Source organism: Bombyx mori, chromosome 27 (genome assembly GCF_030269925.1).
Source record: "Bombyx mori chromosome 27, ASM3026992v2".
NCBI classification, from domain to species: Eukaryota; Metazoa; Arthropoda; class Insecta; order Lepidoptera; family Bombycidae; genus Bombyx; species Bombyx mori.
Genome location: NC_085133.1, coordinates 686,876 through 705,522, shown reverse-complemented (window position 1 = coordinate 705,522; position 18,647 = coordinate 686,876). Strand labels below are relative to the sequence as shown.

Genomic DNA, 18,647 nt, shown 5'->3' with positions numbered 1-18,647 from the left:
AGATATAAGTTCTAAGTGTAGTTACAACGGCTACCCCGCCCTTCAAACCGAAACACATTGCTGCTTTACGGCAGAAATAGGCAGGGTGGTGGTACCTACTCATGCGAACTCACAAAAGGTCCTACCACCAGTAAAAAAGTACTTTCCACAAGCCTAGTTTGAAGAACGACATGTCACAGCGCTCGGGAAACACCGTGGAGGGGAGCTCATTCCAAAGCCGGATGGTACGTGGCAAAAAACATCTCTGGAAACGCAATGTAAATGAACGCAGTGGCTCCAGATAGTATAGATGAAATCCACTCCGGTGGCGAGCGGTGCGATGCTAAAAACGAGATGATGTAATCATCTCAAACAATTCCTTAGAGTGCATCTAGAATAATTTGTATAAATACTTTTAGTTGGTTTTAAAACTCATATATTCTGATTACGTTTAATTATTATAAATGGAACTCAACACTAGTGGCTACACGTGAACCCATAGATACAAAAGCATATCACTCCCATATCTCTTGATACAAACAGATCTAAATGTCCATTATATAGTACTACCAACTGGCCTACTCTGTAGTCGGAAATGACTGGGTGGCTTGCGGCAGAAGCAAGCAGCATGGTGCTGATACCTACAGTTATAGTATGAGGAGTAGCTGTAGGAGGTTATTAATAGATACTCACGTTTAGAAGATCACTCCTTCTCCTGGTCCTTGGATCCATTGAGAAGTATATCTGAGTGGAAAGATCCGCAATCCTGCATGCCGCTTCGTCGGCTTCGCTCAGCTTCTGTTGGTCCAAGAAACAATTAGTTGTGTTCAAGATATCGACACGACAGAAGAAAATATTTGAGAAAAAACAAAAAAAAAGCCCGCTGAGTTTATTCCGCCGGTTCTTCCCAGGACTGTGGCTTTTTTTGGAACCGGTGGTAGAGTTAACATTGTTATTTATATTTTGACATTCAACAAGTGTGTTATACTGACATCTAAGTTGAAATAAATGATTTTGATTTTGAATTTGAATTGAATTAGAGGCAGACTTTTTTCATGACTATTTGAAAGGCATAATAATATGTAAATTAAAATACATTTAATTTCGCCTGCTGTATGGAATGGATTCTTAAGAAGAAAACCTTTTGTTGTCAATAATTATGTATCCTAACATGTCCTTCCATGCAATAAAATCTTCGACGTCAAGTGTTTGGAAGCCTTAACCAATCAACTTAAACCCCACTTAGGTGGGCAACAAGTCAGCATTACGTTGCGACCTCTGTGAGCTCTGGTAAATATAAATTACTAGGTCATCTAACCATGTTTGTGACAGGATCTTCAGGCGTGTGAACTAAGCTACGGTGACCAGTGTTCGCTTTCCGTAGGTCTTCGAGAGTGTAAGTAATCAATTGCATGGCATTCATGCTTCTCACTCGTCCATCCATCCATACTACGAGTATTAGTATTGAAAATGCCAAACCCTCTCTGTCTCCCTCTGTTTATTACGTTTTAGCGTCAATAAAACTGCACCAATTTTGACGAAATTCGTTTTAGAATTAGTTTTAGTTTTTTTACTGGTGGTAGGACCTCTTGTGAGTCCGCGCTGGTGGGTACCACCACTCTGCCTATTGCTGCCGTGAAGCAGTAATGTGTTTCGGTTTGAAGGGTGGGGCAGCCGTTGTAACTACTTGAGACCTTAGAACTTATATCTCAAGGTGGGTGGCGTATTTACGCTGTGGATGTCTATTGGCTCCGTAACCATTTAGCACCAGGTTGGCTGTGAGCTCGTCCACCCATATAAACAATAAAATAATAAAAAATAAGTTTATCTATAATTTTGTAAATTAAGGTTTGGAAGTTGTTGTTGGAGAACAACATATGGGCAAAATTGCGTTAGAAAAAGTAATAGGATTATAGAGAAGTCTAATAAAAAAAGTATTACATATTTATTTGGTTCCATGCATTCGTTGAGCGATCTCAATAGTTCCTCTAGCTCTTGAAGGTCTTCTAACATCTTCTTCGTCATTTCGGGATTCGACTGGTTCTCGGCTGCTTTGCGAAGACCTTAAATTATGCATAATTGTGAACATCCTCTAAGTTGTTGGACAACAAAAGTGGCGGATGAAAGGCGATTGCATGCAGCAGAGATGCGCATGTTGTGGATGAGATGGATGTCTGGAGTAACGAGAATGGATAGAATACGGAATGAATATGTTAGAGGAAGTCTGAAAGTGGCACCTGTGACAGAGAAGCTGAGAAGTGCGCGTTTGGGATGGTATGGACATGTGATGAGACGAAATGAAAATGAGGTTGGTAAGAGAGTGTTAACTATGAATGTGGAAGGATATAGAGGAAGAGGTAGACCTAAAAAGAAATTGATAGATTGTGTGAAAGACGATATGGGTAGGAGGGGAGTGAGCGAAGAAATGGTATATGATAGAAGAGTATGGAAGGAGAAAACATGTTGTGCCGACCCCAGGTGACTGGGAGAAGGGCAGGATAATGATGAATGATGATGTGAACATCCTGATCTCTGCAAGCTTAAGAAATCTTATATGCGTCTTATATGTAGAAAAAAAAGGAATTGAATTAAATAAAAAATACTTCACAACTTAGGTTCTTTTGGGTGAAGCCAAGCGCACCGGACACCAGCTAGTACCATATAATTTTTCATATATACCATACAAATTAAAACACATACCATCCACGATAATGGGCTTATCTTCATTGATGGTGCGCAAAATGTCTTGGGCCTGCCTTATGTTGTCGTCAGTGGGATCTGAGAACATGGCGGCATTAACAAAAAGTATTAATGTAAATCTGGCAATGATTTTAAAGCTCTAGACAGAAACATTACTGGTGGTAGGACCTCATGTGAGTCCGCGCGGGTAGGTACCACCACCTTGCCTATTTCTGCCGTGAAGCAGTAATGCGTTTCAGTTTGAAGGGTGGGACAGACATTGTAACAGTACTTGAGACTTTAGAACTTATATCTCAAGGTGGGTGGCGCATTTACGTTGTAGATATCTACGGGCTCCAGTAACCACTTAACACCAGGTGGGATGTGAGCTCGTCCACCCATCTAAGCAATATTGCCTACCATATTGCCACCAGGAGCTGGTGCTAAGTGGTTAGTGGGGCCTATAGACTTTTACAACGTAAATGCGCCACCCACCTTGAGATATAAGTTCTAAGCTCTCAGTATAGTTACAAAAGCTGCCCCGCCCTTCAAAGCGAAACGCATTACTGCTTTACGGCAGAAATAGGCAGGGTGGTGGTACCTACCCATGGGAACTCACAAGAGGTCCTACCACCAGTAATAATGCAAATTATAATTTTGCGGGTTTGATTTTTACTACACGACGTTATTCCTTCACCGTGGAAGTCAATCGTGAACATTTGTTGAGTACGTATTTCATTAGAAAAATTGGTACCCGCCTGCGGGATTCGAACACCGGTGCATCGCTCACCACGAATGCACTGGACGTCTTATCCTTTAGGCCACGACAACTTCAAAATAATATAGCAAAGTTATAATCTTTATTATTACCGGTAAGAAATGTAACCATCTTGACCGAGTTGGAATTCAAACGATTCAATTTTCTGATGCAGTCCATGGACATATCGCCTCGTTGGGGTAATTCGCCCACCTAAAAAAAGATTATGTGAAAAAAAAAAAACAAGTACCTATCTTTTGAATGATTGAATGATTGTAATCACGAGTTTTCCATACAAAAATAATTAGAGAAAAATATTCACTCATCGCTTATGGCTTTTGTTTGCAATTCCTGATAAAAACTGGTATATTTATACACATAGTCTTATACGGTCAGAGTTACATAGCGTTATTATATTATTAATGCGAAAATAACTATCTTTGTCTATCTGATTTTAAACCAAAACTGCGAAATCGATTTCGACAAAATTCGATATGAACCCTGCGTAAGAATATCGGGTGTCTTCCATCTATCTACTGGGCAAGGGTCTCCATGCGATATAAAATGTGGTCCACACGGAAGTGGCTTCAGGAGTAAAGCTAGCTAAGAACAAACAGTAAAACTGTATAAACTATTATATGTATCTATGTATGTATGTATGTCACAATCTAGAACAGCTGATGGTGACAGGAAAGGTAGATGGCAAACGTCCCAGAGGACGCAGTCCCACGAGATGGTCGGACCAAATACGATCTTCTCTAAACATCAACTTCCACAAAGCCCTTCATGAAGCTAAGGATCGCAGCAGATGGAGGGAAATCGTACGGGAGAAACTGATGCAGGGAGTCACGACCCTCAGTAATGAGGAAAACGACGCGAGGAGGAGGATGTATGTCAATGTGTATATATGTATATGTATATGTGATTATGTATATATCTATATAATATATACTTTTTGTGTATATATTTGTAACTTAATATAAATTTCATTGCACCCACCACTATTTACTCTGCACTACCTTTGGTTGACTGGTAGAGAATGCCTTAGGCATTAAGTCCGCCAATGTAAATTTCACATGAAGTGTAATAAATAAATAAAAAATAAACAAAACATTGCTGTTCCCTCATCATGTCCATATTTAATCGCAGCAAAATAATGATCAAGCGCCTAATATTGATGCGACGGCCGGCCGATGCGCGGCGGCACAGAATAAGAACAATAACAAGAAACACCCAAATCACTTTTTTTTATTGCTTTGATGGGTGGACGAGCTCACAGCCCATCTGGTGTTAAGTGGTTACTGGAGCCCATAGACATCTACGACGTAAATGCGCCACCCACCTTGAGATATAAGTTCTAAGGTCTCAAGTATAGTTACAACGGCTGCCCCGCCCTTTAAACCGAAACGCATTACTGCTTCACGGCAGAAATAGACGGGGTGGTGGTACCTACCCGTGCGGACTCACAAGAAGTCCTACCACCAGTAATTACGCAAATTATCATTTTGCGGGTTTGATTTTTATTACACGATGTTATTCCTTCACCGTGGAAGTCAATCGTGAACATTTGTTAAGTACGTATTTCATTAGAAAAATTGGTACCCGCCTGCGGGATTCGAACACCGGTGCATCGCTACATACGAATGCACCGGACGTCTTATCCTTTAGGCCACGACGAAGTTCACTTCAAGATAGGCTTTGAAAATTATAGATTTTTGTGGATTTCTCCAGGATCCCATCATCAGGTCTTGATGATTACAGGACAATTCGGGGAGTCTACCCTTTCGAACAACAAACAGAAAAGAGAATTATCAGAATCGGTTCAAGCATTCTCGAGAAATCGGTGAAGATTGGGGAAGGTTGGGGAAAAAGACTTTTCGAATTATATAATAGTATGTATGAAATCGTAACAAAATCTCTTTGGCTATACTATTTGTATCTGGCTGATTTTGGTATCATTAAAAACTTAAATTTTAAAGTAGATAATTCCAAATTCAAATTTGGGAAATGTGTGTTTTTTTTGTATTTTCAAGATGAACGTACATAGATAAAAATAGTGGTCGAATTGACAGCCTCCTCTTTTGAAGTCGGTTTAAAAAAGCGTGATTTTGGTACCTTACATAGCTCCTTAACGTTCTACTATTCAAAAATATTTTCAATCTCTACGTAAATGCAGTCGCAGGTACAATTTAGCGTTATGCCAATGTAACTATTCCACGCGGACGAAGTCGCGGACAAAAGCTAGTTCCACCATAAAGACTTATAAAGTAACTAGCTGTACCCATCCGCATCGCTGGGCATTTAAAATTAACATCATTATTTCTCACCCCCACAAAGATTCTCATCATTAATGCGCCTGCAACTGGTGTAGGGAGTCCAACACTCATATAAATATAAGCATATCCATTAAGTACATGTATTATCTACATGGATACCAAGTTTCAAGTCAATCGGGTGCACGGTTCAGTAGTTATAACGGAACATCCGTAAAAACCACTGTAGATTTATATATTAGTATAGATTTTTCCCTCACCACTGCATGTTGCTGTTGCTGCAATTGTCCCATCGTTAATATTTTCTGGACAGTCATGATCTGGGTTCCTTGACGGCATTCAGAAGCTGAAAAGAAGTGATGTGAGTGAACCAGACACTACGCAAGCAGGATTGTGGTACCATGCGAGATAATTCACTCTGTACTACCTTTGGTTGACTGGTAGAGAATGCCTTAGGCATTAAGTCCGCCAATGTAAATTTTACATGAAGTGTAATAAATAAATAAATAAAAATAATTTATAAACAGTATTTATTTGCAGCATCAATATGACGTCATAACTCACAGCCCACATGGTGTTAAGTGGTTACTGGAGCCCATAGCATCTACAACGTAAATGCGCCACCCACCTTGAGATATAAGTTCTAAGGTCTCAGTAAATTTACAACAGCTGCCCCACCCTTCAAACCGAAACGCATTACTGCTTCACGGCAGAAATAGGCAGGGTGGTGGTGCCTACCCGTGCGGACTCACAAGAGGTTCTACCACCAGTAAATTAATGAACGAGTAATGACTGTCGCTAAGTTATCAAACTCACCATTTTCGTAGGAGATAATCTTGCTTGGACCGACGAAAGAATGCTCTACAATCTTGTTAGGATTATTAGCAATGTATTGTATAGTGTTTAATCTGGAACAATTACGAATTATAATGAATATGGCGTCCCTGTTTACCGACTCTTTTTTGGTTAATTATTAAATTTTATTATGATTTATGTTCCATAAAGTACACATAAGGACCTTTGAGGTAGACCTAAGAAGAAATGGATGGATTGCGTGAAAGACGATATGTGTAAGAGGGAAGTCAGTGAAGAAATGGTTTGTGATGGAAGAGTATGGAAGGAGAAAACATGTTGCGTCGACCCCTGGTGACTGGGAGAAGGGCGGGAGAATGATGATGATGAAAGTACACTTAAGAAAGCCTCACTTAGAAGGAGCTACTTCATCTTCGGTTATGATCATCCTATCGGAGCTGCTGAAGTTATGCTTGGCCAGAAGCTTCTTCCCTATCAGATCGATGTAGCCCTCCAGAATATCTCTGATCTGGTTGGCGTCTCTGGTCTTCACGGTGTACGGTTCCTCACTATGAATTAAAATAACTTCAGTAAAATTGAAAAGGTACTGTCAGTTTTTGTGTGGATAGGTACGCATGTGTGTACTTAAGAGTGTGTTCTTTGGACCGCGAACCATCGATAGATCGACTCTCTATTAATACGTATAAAGTTCGGAGCGTCGGAATACCGACGACCGGACTACCGCAGTTTGATTACCTATATTATTATGTATTAGGTATCGACATGTACGGACGTGTCTTAGCGAGCGCATTTATAACGTTTTTAATAAACTAATAACATTTATTAATAACTATTTAAAATTATTTTGCTGTGAATTTAGCATTGACTTTTGTATTTTTTTCAAGTTAAACTATTTTATAAGGTACTTTTCGTGGCAATATGTGAAAAAATTAGCTCAGCATTAAAATTATTAAAATATCTTTTTCGTATATACAGGCATAAACCTATATTATCTTCTATATAAATAAAAATGAATTGCTGTTCGTTAGTCTCGCTAAAACTCGAGAACGGCTGGTCCGATTTGGCTAATTTTGGTCTTGAATTATTTGTGGAAGTCCAGAGAACGTTTAAAAGGTAGATAAATATGAAAATACTTGGAATTAAATAAAAATAGCAATTTTGTTTTTTCTTTGATGTGTCCCCCGTAGGACGGATTCCTTTTGTTTGTTTTAAGTTTATTTTATACAAAAGGTCTTTTATTTATAGATTGAGGCACTACGAAGTCTGCCGGGTCAGCTAGTCTCGTATAGATAAATTTTGTTTATAAACCGACCTGTATTCGCCGAAGTTCAGAATAAAAGCCTCGGCGTTGGCAACGTTATAGGTCTTCACGTGAGTCAAGGGCCAAACTTGCAGGATTTCTTTCGTAGTCTCGTCTAGGCGCAGAATGGATTCAGCGTTGATGCCCAGGAGACGTGGTATCAACTTCTTTTTACCTTTCATCTTCTCCTGCTCAGAAAAAGTTAAGGTTTGGTCGTTTTAATAATTATCCTTCCGAAGTGTCAGTGGCATGAGTATAACCTCGTATGGGATAACCCTTATGCGTCGTTCACATAATTTTAATTTCTTCTAAGCAGGCAGCTTAGTCTTTACTGGTGGTAGGACCTCCTGTGAGTACGCGCGGGTACCACCGCCCTGCCTATTTCTGTCGTGAAGCAGTAATGCGTTTCGGTCTGAAGGGTAGGGCAGCCGTTGTAACTAGACTGAGACCTTAGAGCTTATATTTCAAGGTGGGTGGGGCATTTACATTGTAGATTGGGCTCCAGTAACCACTTAACACCAGGTGGGATGTGAGCTCGTCCATCCATCTAAGCAATAAAAAAAATCTTATACGACGAAAAATAACTTTTCAAATTTATGAATATACGTAATGAATGATGCCGTTAGTGGAACCTGCATTGATGGCTACACAAAACGATATTTTATTCTAGTTTAAAGAATACATATTTATGTAGTTTAGATGGTGTCATTTGCAATTGGGTTTTTGACATATTATATACATACATATATACACGTTATAGCTGTAACACAGTCAAGTCTTCTGACTATTTCTGGAAAAAAAAAAAAAAAAAAAAAACACGTATGGCACTCATTAGCTAGACCGCGCGAGAGAGAGACGAGCAGATTTTTCGTGATGCGCATGCAGTGCGACGTCACGCCGCGCGCTTATTCACAAACACTACACAAGCGCAACGTGTGAATGTGTTCAACGCGAGCTACATGGTGGCGGAGTGGGGGTGTTAGGTTTTATTTTCGTTACGGAATTTCCTGATTCGGTCGCCGCGCTCAAAGCCCGCGATCAAAGCTATGCAATATCTTAAAAAATAACGGAACACCATGAGAACAACATGAAAACTAATTAACCCATAACAAACTATACTAATATTTTCATACTTTTACTAAGAAGAAGGTGACTCCGAAAGTAGGTAGATCCCTCGCTGTCTTGATGTACAGGGACTTGGCATGCAACGGCGTCAGACCCTGGTGCTTTTTGTAGGCCTTGATGATCTTCTTCTCAACGCCCCACGATCCAGAATATTGCGAGGGTAGATATTCGTTCATGCTGTTGGAATAAAGACAAATCGCGTACATGAGCCATTAGTGTCTGACTGATTATCCCACAATCGTTATCCCCTAGTGGCATCCTGGCCTTTTTACTAGGCTGTCGAAGGAGGATAGTATTTGGGAAGATAAGAAAGTTATTTTGAGCGCATTTATCTGTTAGCAATGTCTTAGCAGACGATGAAGGGCAAAGCAATAAAATATGTTGTCTTTATTATAAAGCTACGTATTAGTTAAGTACTCTCTACAAGCCTCATTTGAAGAAGAACATGTCGTAGCGCTCGGGAAACACTGTAGAGGGGAACTCATTCTTAAGCCGGATGGTACGTGGCAAAAAAGATCTCTGGAAGCGCACTGTGGATGACCGCAGTGGCTCCAGGTAGTATGGATGAACTCTACTACGGTGGCGGGCGGTGCGATGGTAAAAACGAGATGATGGCATCATCTCAAGCAATTCCTCAGAACAATCCTTACATTGCTGTCGCTACCCGGACCAAACAGAAACACGTGATGCCTGTTTGCCACCGTAGCAACAAGTACACAGTTTATTTCATGTCTATGTCAATGAGCACTTCAATCAATGAGCCCTTTATATAACCTGAACTTTTAGGACTGTTGATTTAATTTTCGTATTTTTAAGCACTTACTTCGAGATAAATCCAGGCTTGAACCGATCCTCCTGGTAATCGCCGTAATGTATCTGACATTGAATGCCAGCGAACTCGATCGCTAAAGGATTTTAAAAAAATACAGTCATTATGCATCTGCATGGTAAACATGCAACATCTTCTGCGGCTACAAGTAAAACAGATTATCTTCTTCGACCCGTATCCACCCAATCATGAGTGTAGGTCTCTTCACATTCACCCCATTCCCTTTGGTTTCTTCCCTATCACACCCAGTCCCTACCAGCTACTTCAAAATAGATTAGCTGTTTAATATACTTAGTTGTAATTTTATGACATTGGTGGATGAACAAGCGTACCCCTGGTCGGGGCCCTGAAACTGCGATACTATAAGACAAATATTTTTTTGTATGGAAACTAGCGACATCTTGTAGCGGATGCCCTTAAACTTATATGTTGTTAAAGTTAAGGCATTTAATTATTGTATAGCTAATCACAGAAAATAAAAAATAAAAAAATCATACAAGTCTTTATTTGTTATAGACAAACTGATTAAATTTTATCAATTTGTGGTTTCTGAAAATTCACAAAATCTTTCATGAAAAATTAAAAACTAATCGAAGCGAAGCCATCTAGTGGCCGACGCCCGTAAACATTTTTGTTGAGTGCTTGAGCTGCTTATCTATAACTAATTTATGTGTATTATCTATGCCCCTTGATTAATGAGGAGTCTCCTGATGAGGAGCCTCTTCGACGCGATGGCACACGCAACGGATCTGCTCATAGTCCAGGACTGATCGTAGATAGGTACATAAAAAAAAAAAAATCTATGCCCCTGGTGTTTACCTAAACTGACAAATCACGTGCATACCGCCACCGACCTTGAGACATGAGGTCGCAGTCTCCGTTGCGCGTATGAACACTTGTTATGCAATACAGCTGTGTGACTCTTTAAACTGCTTTACGGCAGTAATAGTCATACCCCGCTGGTACATAAGTTGTCTCCACTTCACCTTGTCTTGCGCTTGCTCCTTGAGATTTCTCCAGATCAAGCCGGCATATAAATAGTAATAGTCAGGATGACAGTAACTCTTAGAACGCATTTTTTGTATTTTTATTACGTGAAGCTATTCCTTGAGGGTCGAAGTTATTCGTAAATACGTGATAATAATATGTCCCTGCGTGATTCAAAATGAAACAGAACCTATACAAGTATATCGGACGTATAATTCTTTATGCCTGAACTTCACATTTATTACACCATTTTAACCGGTTTAACTATGGCGGATCTATTGCTGCCCTTTGTTTTGCATGTAAAATGCTTCAATTGTAAAAATGTGTCTATAGAACCTTACGTATTCAAAGACATGTTTTAATTTGTTTTGTAATCAGTTAAAACAGTGTTTTATACGGTTTTCGCGAATTGTAAACAAAATAGAATTATTTTTACAGCTTAATATCCCGTTTATTATTATCACTATAGTCGTCAGTGACCATGAAAATGTATTCGGAATTAAATATATGATAAAAGCCTGTGATAAAATTTGGAAATTGTTTTAACTAGGTATATAAATAACCTTATTATCGTGGCCGCTTCTAATCGCAAATCCGAGCCAGACAACGTCCTATCGGATCCTCCCAATCCCCTCACGGTCCTCGGCACTCCAAAGACAAGTTCGACGTGAAACCTAGTCCATTCAACAACAGTCAACAGCCCACTGAGTTTTTCGCCGGAAATTCTCAGTGGGTCACGATTGCGATCTGGTGGCAGATTGAGCGAAGCACTGCTCTTACTGGGGCAGATATCGGCAGTCTTTCATATAAGCCCGGTGAGCGCACCTACTCGACCGATCACGCCACGGCCCTATGCACTCGCGATCAAAAAACCGCGACGGAACCGCCTAGCTGCGTCCTGTGTCGAACACAGGGTCACCCCGCAAATTACCGCGGATGCCCCCGAGCCCCTAAAATAAATCGCCGCGACGCCCGCCAAAACCGCCTCCGAGCTTCCGGCCCAGACATCAAAGCCTCGGCACCCTCTGTGTCGCAGGCTAAGCCAGCGTTCGTTCCGGCGCCGGTGCCCAGTGTCTCGGCCTGGGCGAAACCGCTGCCGTACTCGAACACGGCTACAACTCCCTCCTCCGCGATTCGTCCCGCCCCCGCGACTCGTCCCTCTCCCGCGACTTGCCCTCCGACCGCGTCCGACAATCTCGCTTTAGCGATCGACTTCTTTCAGTCGATCAACTTTGAGCGCGTTAACGCTTTGGGCGACGCCATTCGCGCTGCCTCCACTGCACAACACTTTATCGCCGTTGTGCAAGAATACGCCGACGTATACGCGTCATTAAATACGTACGTCCTCCCCTCACTCCGCCGGTAATCAATGGCGTATATAAGTAGAGTAAAGCCCCTATCCGTAACGATAGGATTTTTTAACGCTTACGGTCTCGCAAATCAACGTGATCAGGTTTCTGACTTTTTGCGTGACCATCAAATTGATATATTTTTAGTGCAGGAGACCCTACTTAAGCCCGCGCGCCGTGACCCTAAAATCGCGAACTATAACATGGTCAGGAACGACAGGCTCTCTGCTCGTGGTGGTGGCACCGTCATTTACTATAGAAGAGCCCTGCATTGCGTCCCGCTCGATCCTCCCGCGCTCGCTAATATCGAAGCATCAGTGTGCCGAATCTCACTGACGGGACACGCGCCGATCGTTATCGCGTCCGTTTATCTTCCACCGGATAAGATCGTTCTAAGCAGTGATATCGAGGCGCTGCTCGGCATGGGAAGCTCTGTCATTCTGGCGGGCGACCTAAATTGTAAACACATCAAGTGGAACTCACACACCACAACCCCGAATGGCAGGCGGCTTGACGCGTTAGTTGATGATCTCGCCTTCGATATCGTCGCTCCGCTAACCCCGACTCACTACCCGCTAAATATCGCGCATCGCCCGGATATACTCGACATAGCGTTATTAAAAAACGTAACTCTGCGCTTACACTCGATCGAAGTAGTTTCAGAGTTAGATTCAGACCACCGTCCCGTCGTTATGAAGCTCGGTCGCGCTCCCGATTCCGTTCCCGTCACGAGGACTGTGGTGGATTGGCACACGCTGGGCGTCAGCCTGGCTGAATCTGATCCACCATCGCTCCCGTTTAGCCTGGACTCTACCCCGTCTCCTCAGGATACCGCTGAAGCCATAGACATCTTAACGTCACACATCACCTCGACATTAGATAGGTCATCGAAACAAGTTGTAGCGGAGGACTTCTTTCACCGCTTCAAATTGTCTGACGATATTAGGGAGCTCCTAAGAGCTAAGAACGCCTCAATACGCGCCTACGACAGGTATCCTACCGCGGAAAATCGTATTCGAATGCGTGCCCTACAACGCGACGTAAAGTCTCGCATCGCCGAAGTCCGAGATGCCAGATGGTCTGATTTCTTAGAAGGACTCGCGCCCTCCCAAAGGTCTTACTACCGCTTAGCTCGTACTCTCAAATCGGATACGGTAGTAACTATGCCCCCCCTCGTAGGCCCCTCAGGCCGACTCTCGGCGTTCGATGATGACGAAAAAGCAGAGCTGCTGGCCGATACATTGCAAACCCAGTGTACGCCCAGCACTCAATCCGTGGACCCTGTTCATGTAGAATTAGTAGACAGTGAGGTAGAACGCAGAGCCTCCTTGCCACCCTCGGATGCGTTACCACCCGTCACCCCGATGGAAGTTAAAGACTTGATCAAAGACCTACGTCCTCGCAAGGCTCCCGGTTCCGACGGTATATCCAACCGCGTTATTAAACTTCTACCCGTCCAACTCATCGTGATGTTGGCATCTATTTTCAATGCCGCTATGGCGAACTGTATCTTTCCCGCGGTGTGGAAAGAAGCGGACGTTATCGGCATACATAAACCTGGTAAACCAAAAAATCATCCGACCAGCTACCGCTCGATCAGCCTCCTCATGTCTCTAGGCAAACTGTATGAGCGTCTGCTCTACAAACGCCTCAGAGACTTCGTCTCATCCAAGGGCATTCTCATCGATGAACAATTCGGATTCCGTACAAATCACTCATGCGTTCAACAGGTGCACCGCCTCACGGAGCACATTCTTGTGGGGCTTAATCGACCAAAACCGTTATACACGGGAGCTCTCTTCTTCGACGTCGCAAAAGCGTTCGACAAAGTCTGGCACAACGGTTTGATTTTCAAACTATTCAACATGGATGTGCCGGATAGTCTCGTGCTCATCATACGGGACTTCTTGTCGAACCGCTCTTTTCGATATCGAGTCGAGGGAACCCGCTCCTCCCCACGACCTCTCACAGCTGGAGTCCCGCAAGGCTCTGTCCTCTCACCCCTCCTATTTAGCTTATTCGTTAACGATATTCCCCGGTCGCCGCCGACCCATTTAGCTTTATTCGCCGACGACACGACTGTTTACTATTCCAGTAGAAACAACTCCCTAATCGCGAAGAAGCTTACGAGCGCAGCCCTAGCCCTAGGACAGTGGTTCCGAAAATGGCGCATAGACATCAACCCAGCGAAAAGTACTGCGGTGCTATTTCAGAGGGGAAGCTCCACACGGATTTCCTCCCGTATTAGGAGGAGGAATCTCACACCCCCGATTACTCTCTTTAGTCAATCCATACCCTGGGCCAGGAAGGTCAAGTACCTGGGCGTTACCCTGGATGCATCGATGACATTCCGCCCGCATATAAAATCAGTCCGTGACCGTGCCGCGTTTATTCTCGGTAGACTCTACCCCATGATCTGTAAGCGGAGTAAAATGTCCCTTCGGAACAAGGTGACACTTTACAAAACTTGCATAAGCCCCGTCATGACTTACGCGAGTGTGGTGTTCGCTCACGCGGCCCGTACACACATAGACACCCTTCAATCTCTACAATCCCGCTTTTGCAGGTTAGCCGTCGGAGCTCCGTGGTTCGTGAGGAACGTTGACCTACACGACGACCTGGGCCTCGAATCTATACAGAAATACATGAAGTCAGCGTCGGAACGGTACTTCGATAAGGCTATGCGTCATGATAATCGCCTTATCGTAGCCGCCGCTGACTACTCCCCGAATTCTGATCATGCAGGAGCCAGTCACCGTCGACGCCCTAGACACGTCCTTACGGATCCATCAGATCCAATAACCTTTGCACTAGACGCCTTCAGCTCTAGGAGCAGGCTTAGGGACCTCGGTAACCGTACTCGTCGAACTCGACAAAGAGTTCGCCGTGCAACCTAACCCATGAATCAGCTCGCTGAGTTTCTCGCCGGATCTTCTCAGCGGGTCGCGATTCCGATCCGGTAGTAGATTCATTCGCGATGCAGCTACTCTTGAGTTGTTAGGTCTCCTTCGGAGGCGCTCGGGTAGCTGTTAGCAAATCCCACCCCTCCTGGCTGAGCCTTTGCTCGCCCACCTGTCCTGGTGAAACTGGAAAGGCCTCCGGGCCACCAGTAATCCTTCAATCATAAAAAAAAAAAAAAAAAACCTACTCGACCGCGCGTAGGTACTTGGTATAGCCTCTTAGACGACCAACGAAATAATTAAAACCTCTGGGACGATGTTTCAATTTAATTCCTCAGTACAGTTCCAGTTATGACGCTCATAGCCCATGGAGTATAGCCGCCTAGATATTAGTTTGCATTTTTGGAAAGATGCAAAATTGAATCTAGGAAAACAGAGGTTTGGGTAAATTTTCGTATATTTGACGATACTTAGCAAAGGAATAGTAATTGTGCAATTAATAACCGGTAAGTCGCTTCGAAGGTTCAATATACTTCATACATTTTAACAAAATACAGCTAGTCACATATAAAAGAGACAGTTGGCTTTTTTATGTCGCTTATAGTAGTGGTCAATAAGAGAAGCACTTGGTGGTAGTCTGTACCATGCCGTCCATACCACCCATGATCGAACACAGTGGAAGAACGTCTCATGTGGTCGCGATCCTCAGCAGTGACAGAACGATATAGAAGAAGATAGTAGTGGTGGTTAAAATAAAAACGACAATGTTTATTTTAGTTTTTATCATCTATAAAAACTTAAGGAACTATTAAATTTACAAAACCAGCAACGAATCACTTTTATCACAACGTACAGGCTGATATTTTTTTTTTGTTGCCCAAGCAGGCTCATGGACGTCAGCAATGCCAGGGGCAGAGCCAAGCCGCTGCCTTCCGCTTAAATAACCTTAACCTCAATACAACAGTGTACCCATTAATACCAGAAGTCTGCAGACTTTGAGAACCTGTGAACTCTTCACGTACATAGGAATGACCTCCAAGATAATTCCTACAGTCTCAAACCCATGATCCGAGTTACTTCCTTCCGTCACATTCTCAACTCCTGTCGCTCGAGTCCGGGGGCTGTCCGTCTTTATTGACTATCTGCTGCAGCTCATAATCCTGGACCACTTGAAATATCTTCGATTTAGCCTGATTCAAAAAGTAAGGACTGAATTTCCTGAGAGTGGAACCGATCGTCAACAGAAAAACATCTATCGGATCCGTTGGGCAGAGCTCGTGAAAATTTTCATTTAACATTTTAAGCGAGCTGTCATTTTGACGGGAGCTTCCCGCCATATTTGTAGGTTTCGTCTCTTCAAATTCTAAATTTTCGTTTGTAACGTAAACACCAGTCATGTTTGAGGGCATTTCCATTTCGCATTCTTCATCCGAGTAATAAGAGTATTCTTTTGATGAGGAGGTTTCTTTGAAGAACGGTATCATGAAGGAGACTTGTTCCTCATATTTGTATTTGTACCTTTTGCCTGTTTTATGTCTCAGGCGGACGCTGCGGCGCATCATATCTCGGATATTAGCCCATCTTGTTTTACAGATCGAGGCTGGAAAAAAAAGACCTTTATTTACAATTTTTTTTTTATTGCTTAGATAGGTAGACTTGTCTCAAAGGATTTAATGTTATCTATGCATCGTTGATATCACGTTACTGTCGTTCCGCGTCATTTTAATCAGTCCGTGATCAATTTGAAAAGCACAAAATACCTCAGACGCTTAACTTAGGCGAAGTATAGATGGCGCTATTTTACTTAATTTCCATAGGTAACAAAATAGCCAACTAAGCACTGTATTAGTTTTACTGAATACCAATAGATGGCACTGTAATAAAATAATGCGTTGGACAGGTTTTTGCTTCGACATTTGGAACATAAATACGTACTGTATTAGTTGAAATACCTACTCACCTGGTTTGTTGAGTGTGTCACCAATTTGTTGCCATATAACTTCTCTTGCGTCACAATTGATGTAATCGGAATGTCCCGAGTCGTACAACATTGGATTTTCTTTGACCATCTGCATCAGTTTGAGGTCTGTAGACTTCTTGAATCTTGGTAACGGCATCGTGTCGGCCGCGGCACGATTACGTGCCGGTTCGTATCGTATTCAAGACACTTACTCGTAGAGATGTGACACGGGTGGATCTAGCGAATGTTTGTCAGTGAAATGTAAAGGGATTGGTTCTTGAAGGGTACCCCAAGCACCGGTTATCGTTCTCGTCGAACCCGTCGCTTGCGACGAAGGGCTCCGCGAGTAAATTAACCAACAGACACCGCCCACTGAGTTTCTCGCCGGATCTTCCCAGTGGGTCACGTTTCCGATCCGGTGATAGATTCTGCGAAGGACAGCTCTTGCTAGGGTTCGTGTTAGCAACAACGTCAGGTTTGAGCCGTGTGAGCTGACCTACTCGCTCGGTTACGCTGATGTGGTCTCTCAAGACCATCAGCTTAGGTGGGGAAAAAAAATTTAATGGGCCGGCTCGTTAAGTTAAATAGAAACAATGTATCAGCGGTATAAGGGCTCAAGTCTTTTAATAATATCAGCGTGATATTCAAACAGAAAGTATTTGAAAAATAAAACATTACTAACATAATTGACGTATCCATGTATAGATATGATATACATATAATTTAATAAAATCTATTTATACCTTTTTTTTATATCTATGAATCTTGTTTAACAGTGGATTTTTCTGCAGTGCATATTTTTAAGTACTATTTTGTTACTACTAAATGAATTTAATAGCATGATTAAAAACTCTTTAAAAGTAACACAACGTAAGTAAATTCTAAGCAGATCATTAGATCATAGAGATTGAAATGATTTACTTCAGTGAATAGAATCTATTGCACCCATCCCTAGTGTTGATAGATGCTACAAGCGGAGACGGGACTGGTACGTTCAAAGCGGCAACGTCGCTCTAATGACGCAAAAGGTTTCATTCACAAAAAAACAAGTTTCATTAGTTTAATTATAATATACATGACAAAACAAATTTCATTTATCATTAATGGATTGTTATGAGAAATAGGTTAGAACACTCAGCAAACTGCTGTTTATTTATCAAATGTTCGACAAGGATAGATGCAAGCCATGTCTAATACGGCAACGTCGCCGGGGCGTGACGTATACGACACGATGCCGATAATATTCTTCGTGAAACCAACTATGAGTTTTCGATTGCTTTTTAATGACTTTTTTTTGAGCTGGGTCCGAACGTCCTTCGAGGTTCCGGCGCCTAGAAGGCGCGCGGGCTGTGTGCGACTGGTCCGCGACTACAAAAATGCGGGCCTAAGGATGTTTTCAGGACCCTACCCATTAAATTACTCCCCTGCACTCTTCCCCCAAGTGTCCGATCCGAATTAAATAAAAATAACAATTTTCTTTTTCCTTTGATGTGTCTCCCGTCGGACGGATTCCTTTTGTTTGTTTTATACAAAAGTTTAGATCTTTTATTTATAGATTGAGGCACTTCTGCCGGGTCAGCTAATGGATAATAAAAAAGAAGCATGGCGATCCTAATAGAGATATTATTATTATTATACATGGGAGGCAGTAGCTTTTGTGCTTAAATGCGGTTAATTGCCTGTTTTCCAATAAAAC

At 42.4% G+C, this 18,647-nt stretch overlaps 2 protein-coding genes across 4 annotated transcripts in view; both read right to left on the bottom strand.

Annotated features, from left to right (window-relative positions):
• Positions 1-18,647, bottom strand: part of LOC101735325 (talin-2) — a 108,505-nt gene that overhangs the window by 76,331 nt on the left and 13,527 nt on the right. For all 3 annotated transcript variants that reach the window (XM_062676408.1, XM_038020977.2, XM_038020978.2), the window contains exons 7-16: positions 9,750-9,831; positions 8,935-9,103; positions 7,814-7,989; positions 6,894-7,049; positions 6,505-6,596; positions 5,949-6,034; positions 3,529-3,628; positions 2,680-2,757; positions 1,921-2,042; positions 673-777 (exon numbers count right to left, since the gene is read on the bottom strand). In XM_062676408.1, coding sequence (XP_062532392.1) covers positions 673-777; positions 1,921-2,042; positions 2,680-2,757; positions 3,529-3,628; positions 5,949-6,034; positions 6,505-6,596; positions 6,894-7,049; positions 7,814-7,989; positions 8,935-9,103; positions 9,750-9,831 — 1,166 coding nt within the window. The remainder of the gene's footprint in view (positions 1-672; positions 778-1,920; positions 2,043-2,679; positions 2,758-3,528; positions 3,629-5,948; positions 6,035-6,504; positions 6,597-6,893; positions 7,050-7,813; positions 7,990-8,934; positions 9,104-9,749; positions 9,832-18,647) is intronic.
• Positions 15,759-17,199, bottom strand: LOC101746901 (uncharacterized). The gene is made up of 2 exons (XM_004926584.4): positions 16,952-17,199; positions 15,759-16,591 (listed from the first exon to the last, which is right to left on the bottom strand). Exons 1-2 carry the CDS (start codon positions 17,106-17,108, stop codon positions 16,086-16,088), a joined length of 663 nt encoding a protein of 220 aa, XP_004926641.1. The 5' UTR covers positions 17,109-17,199; the 3' UTR covers positions 15,759-16,085.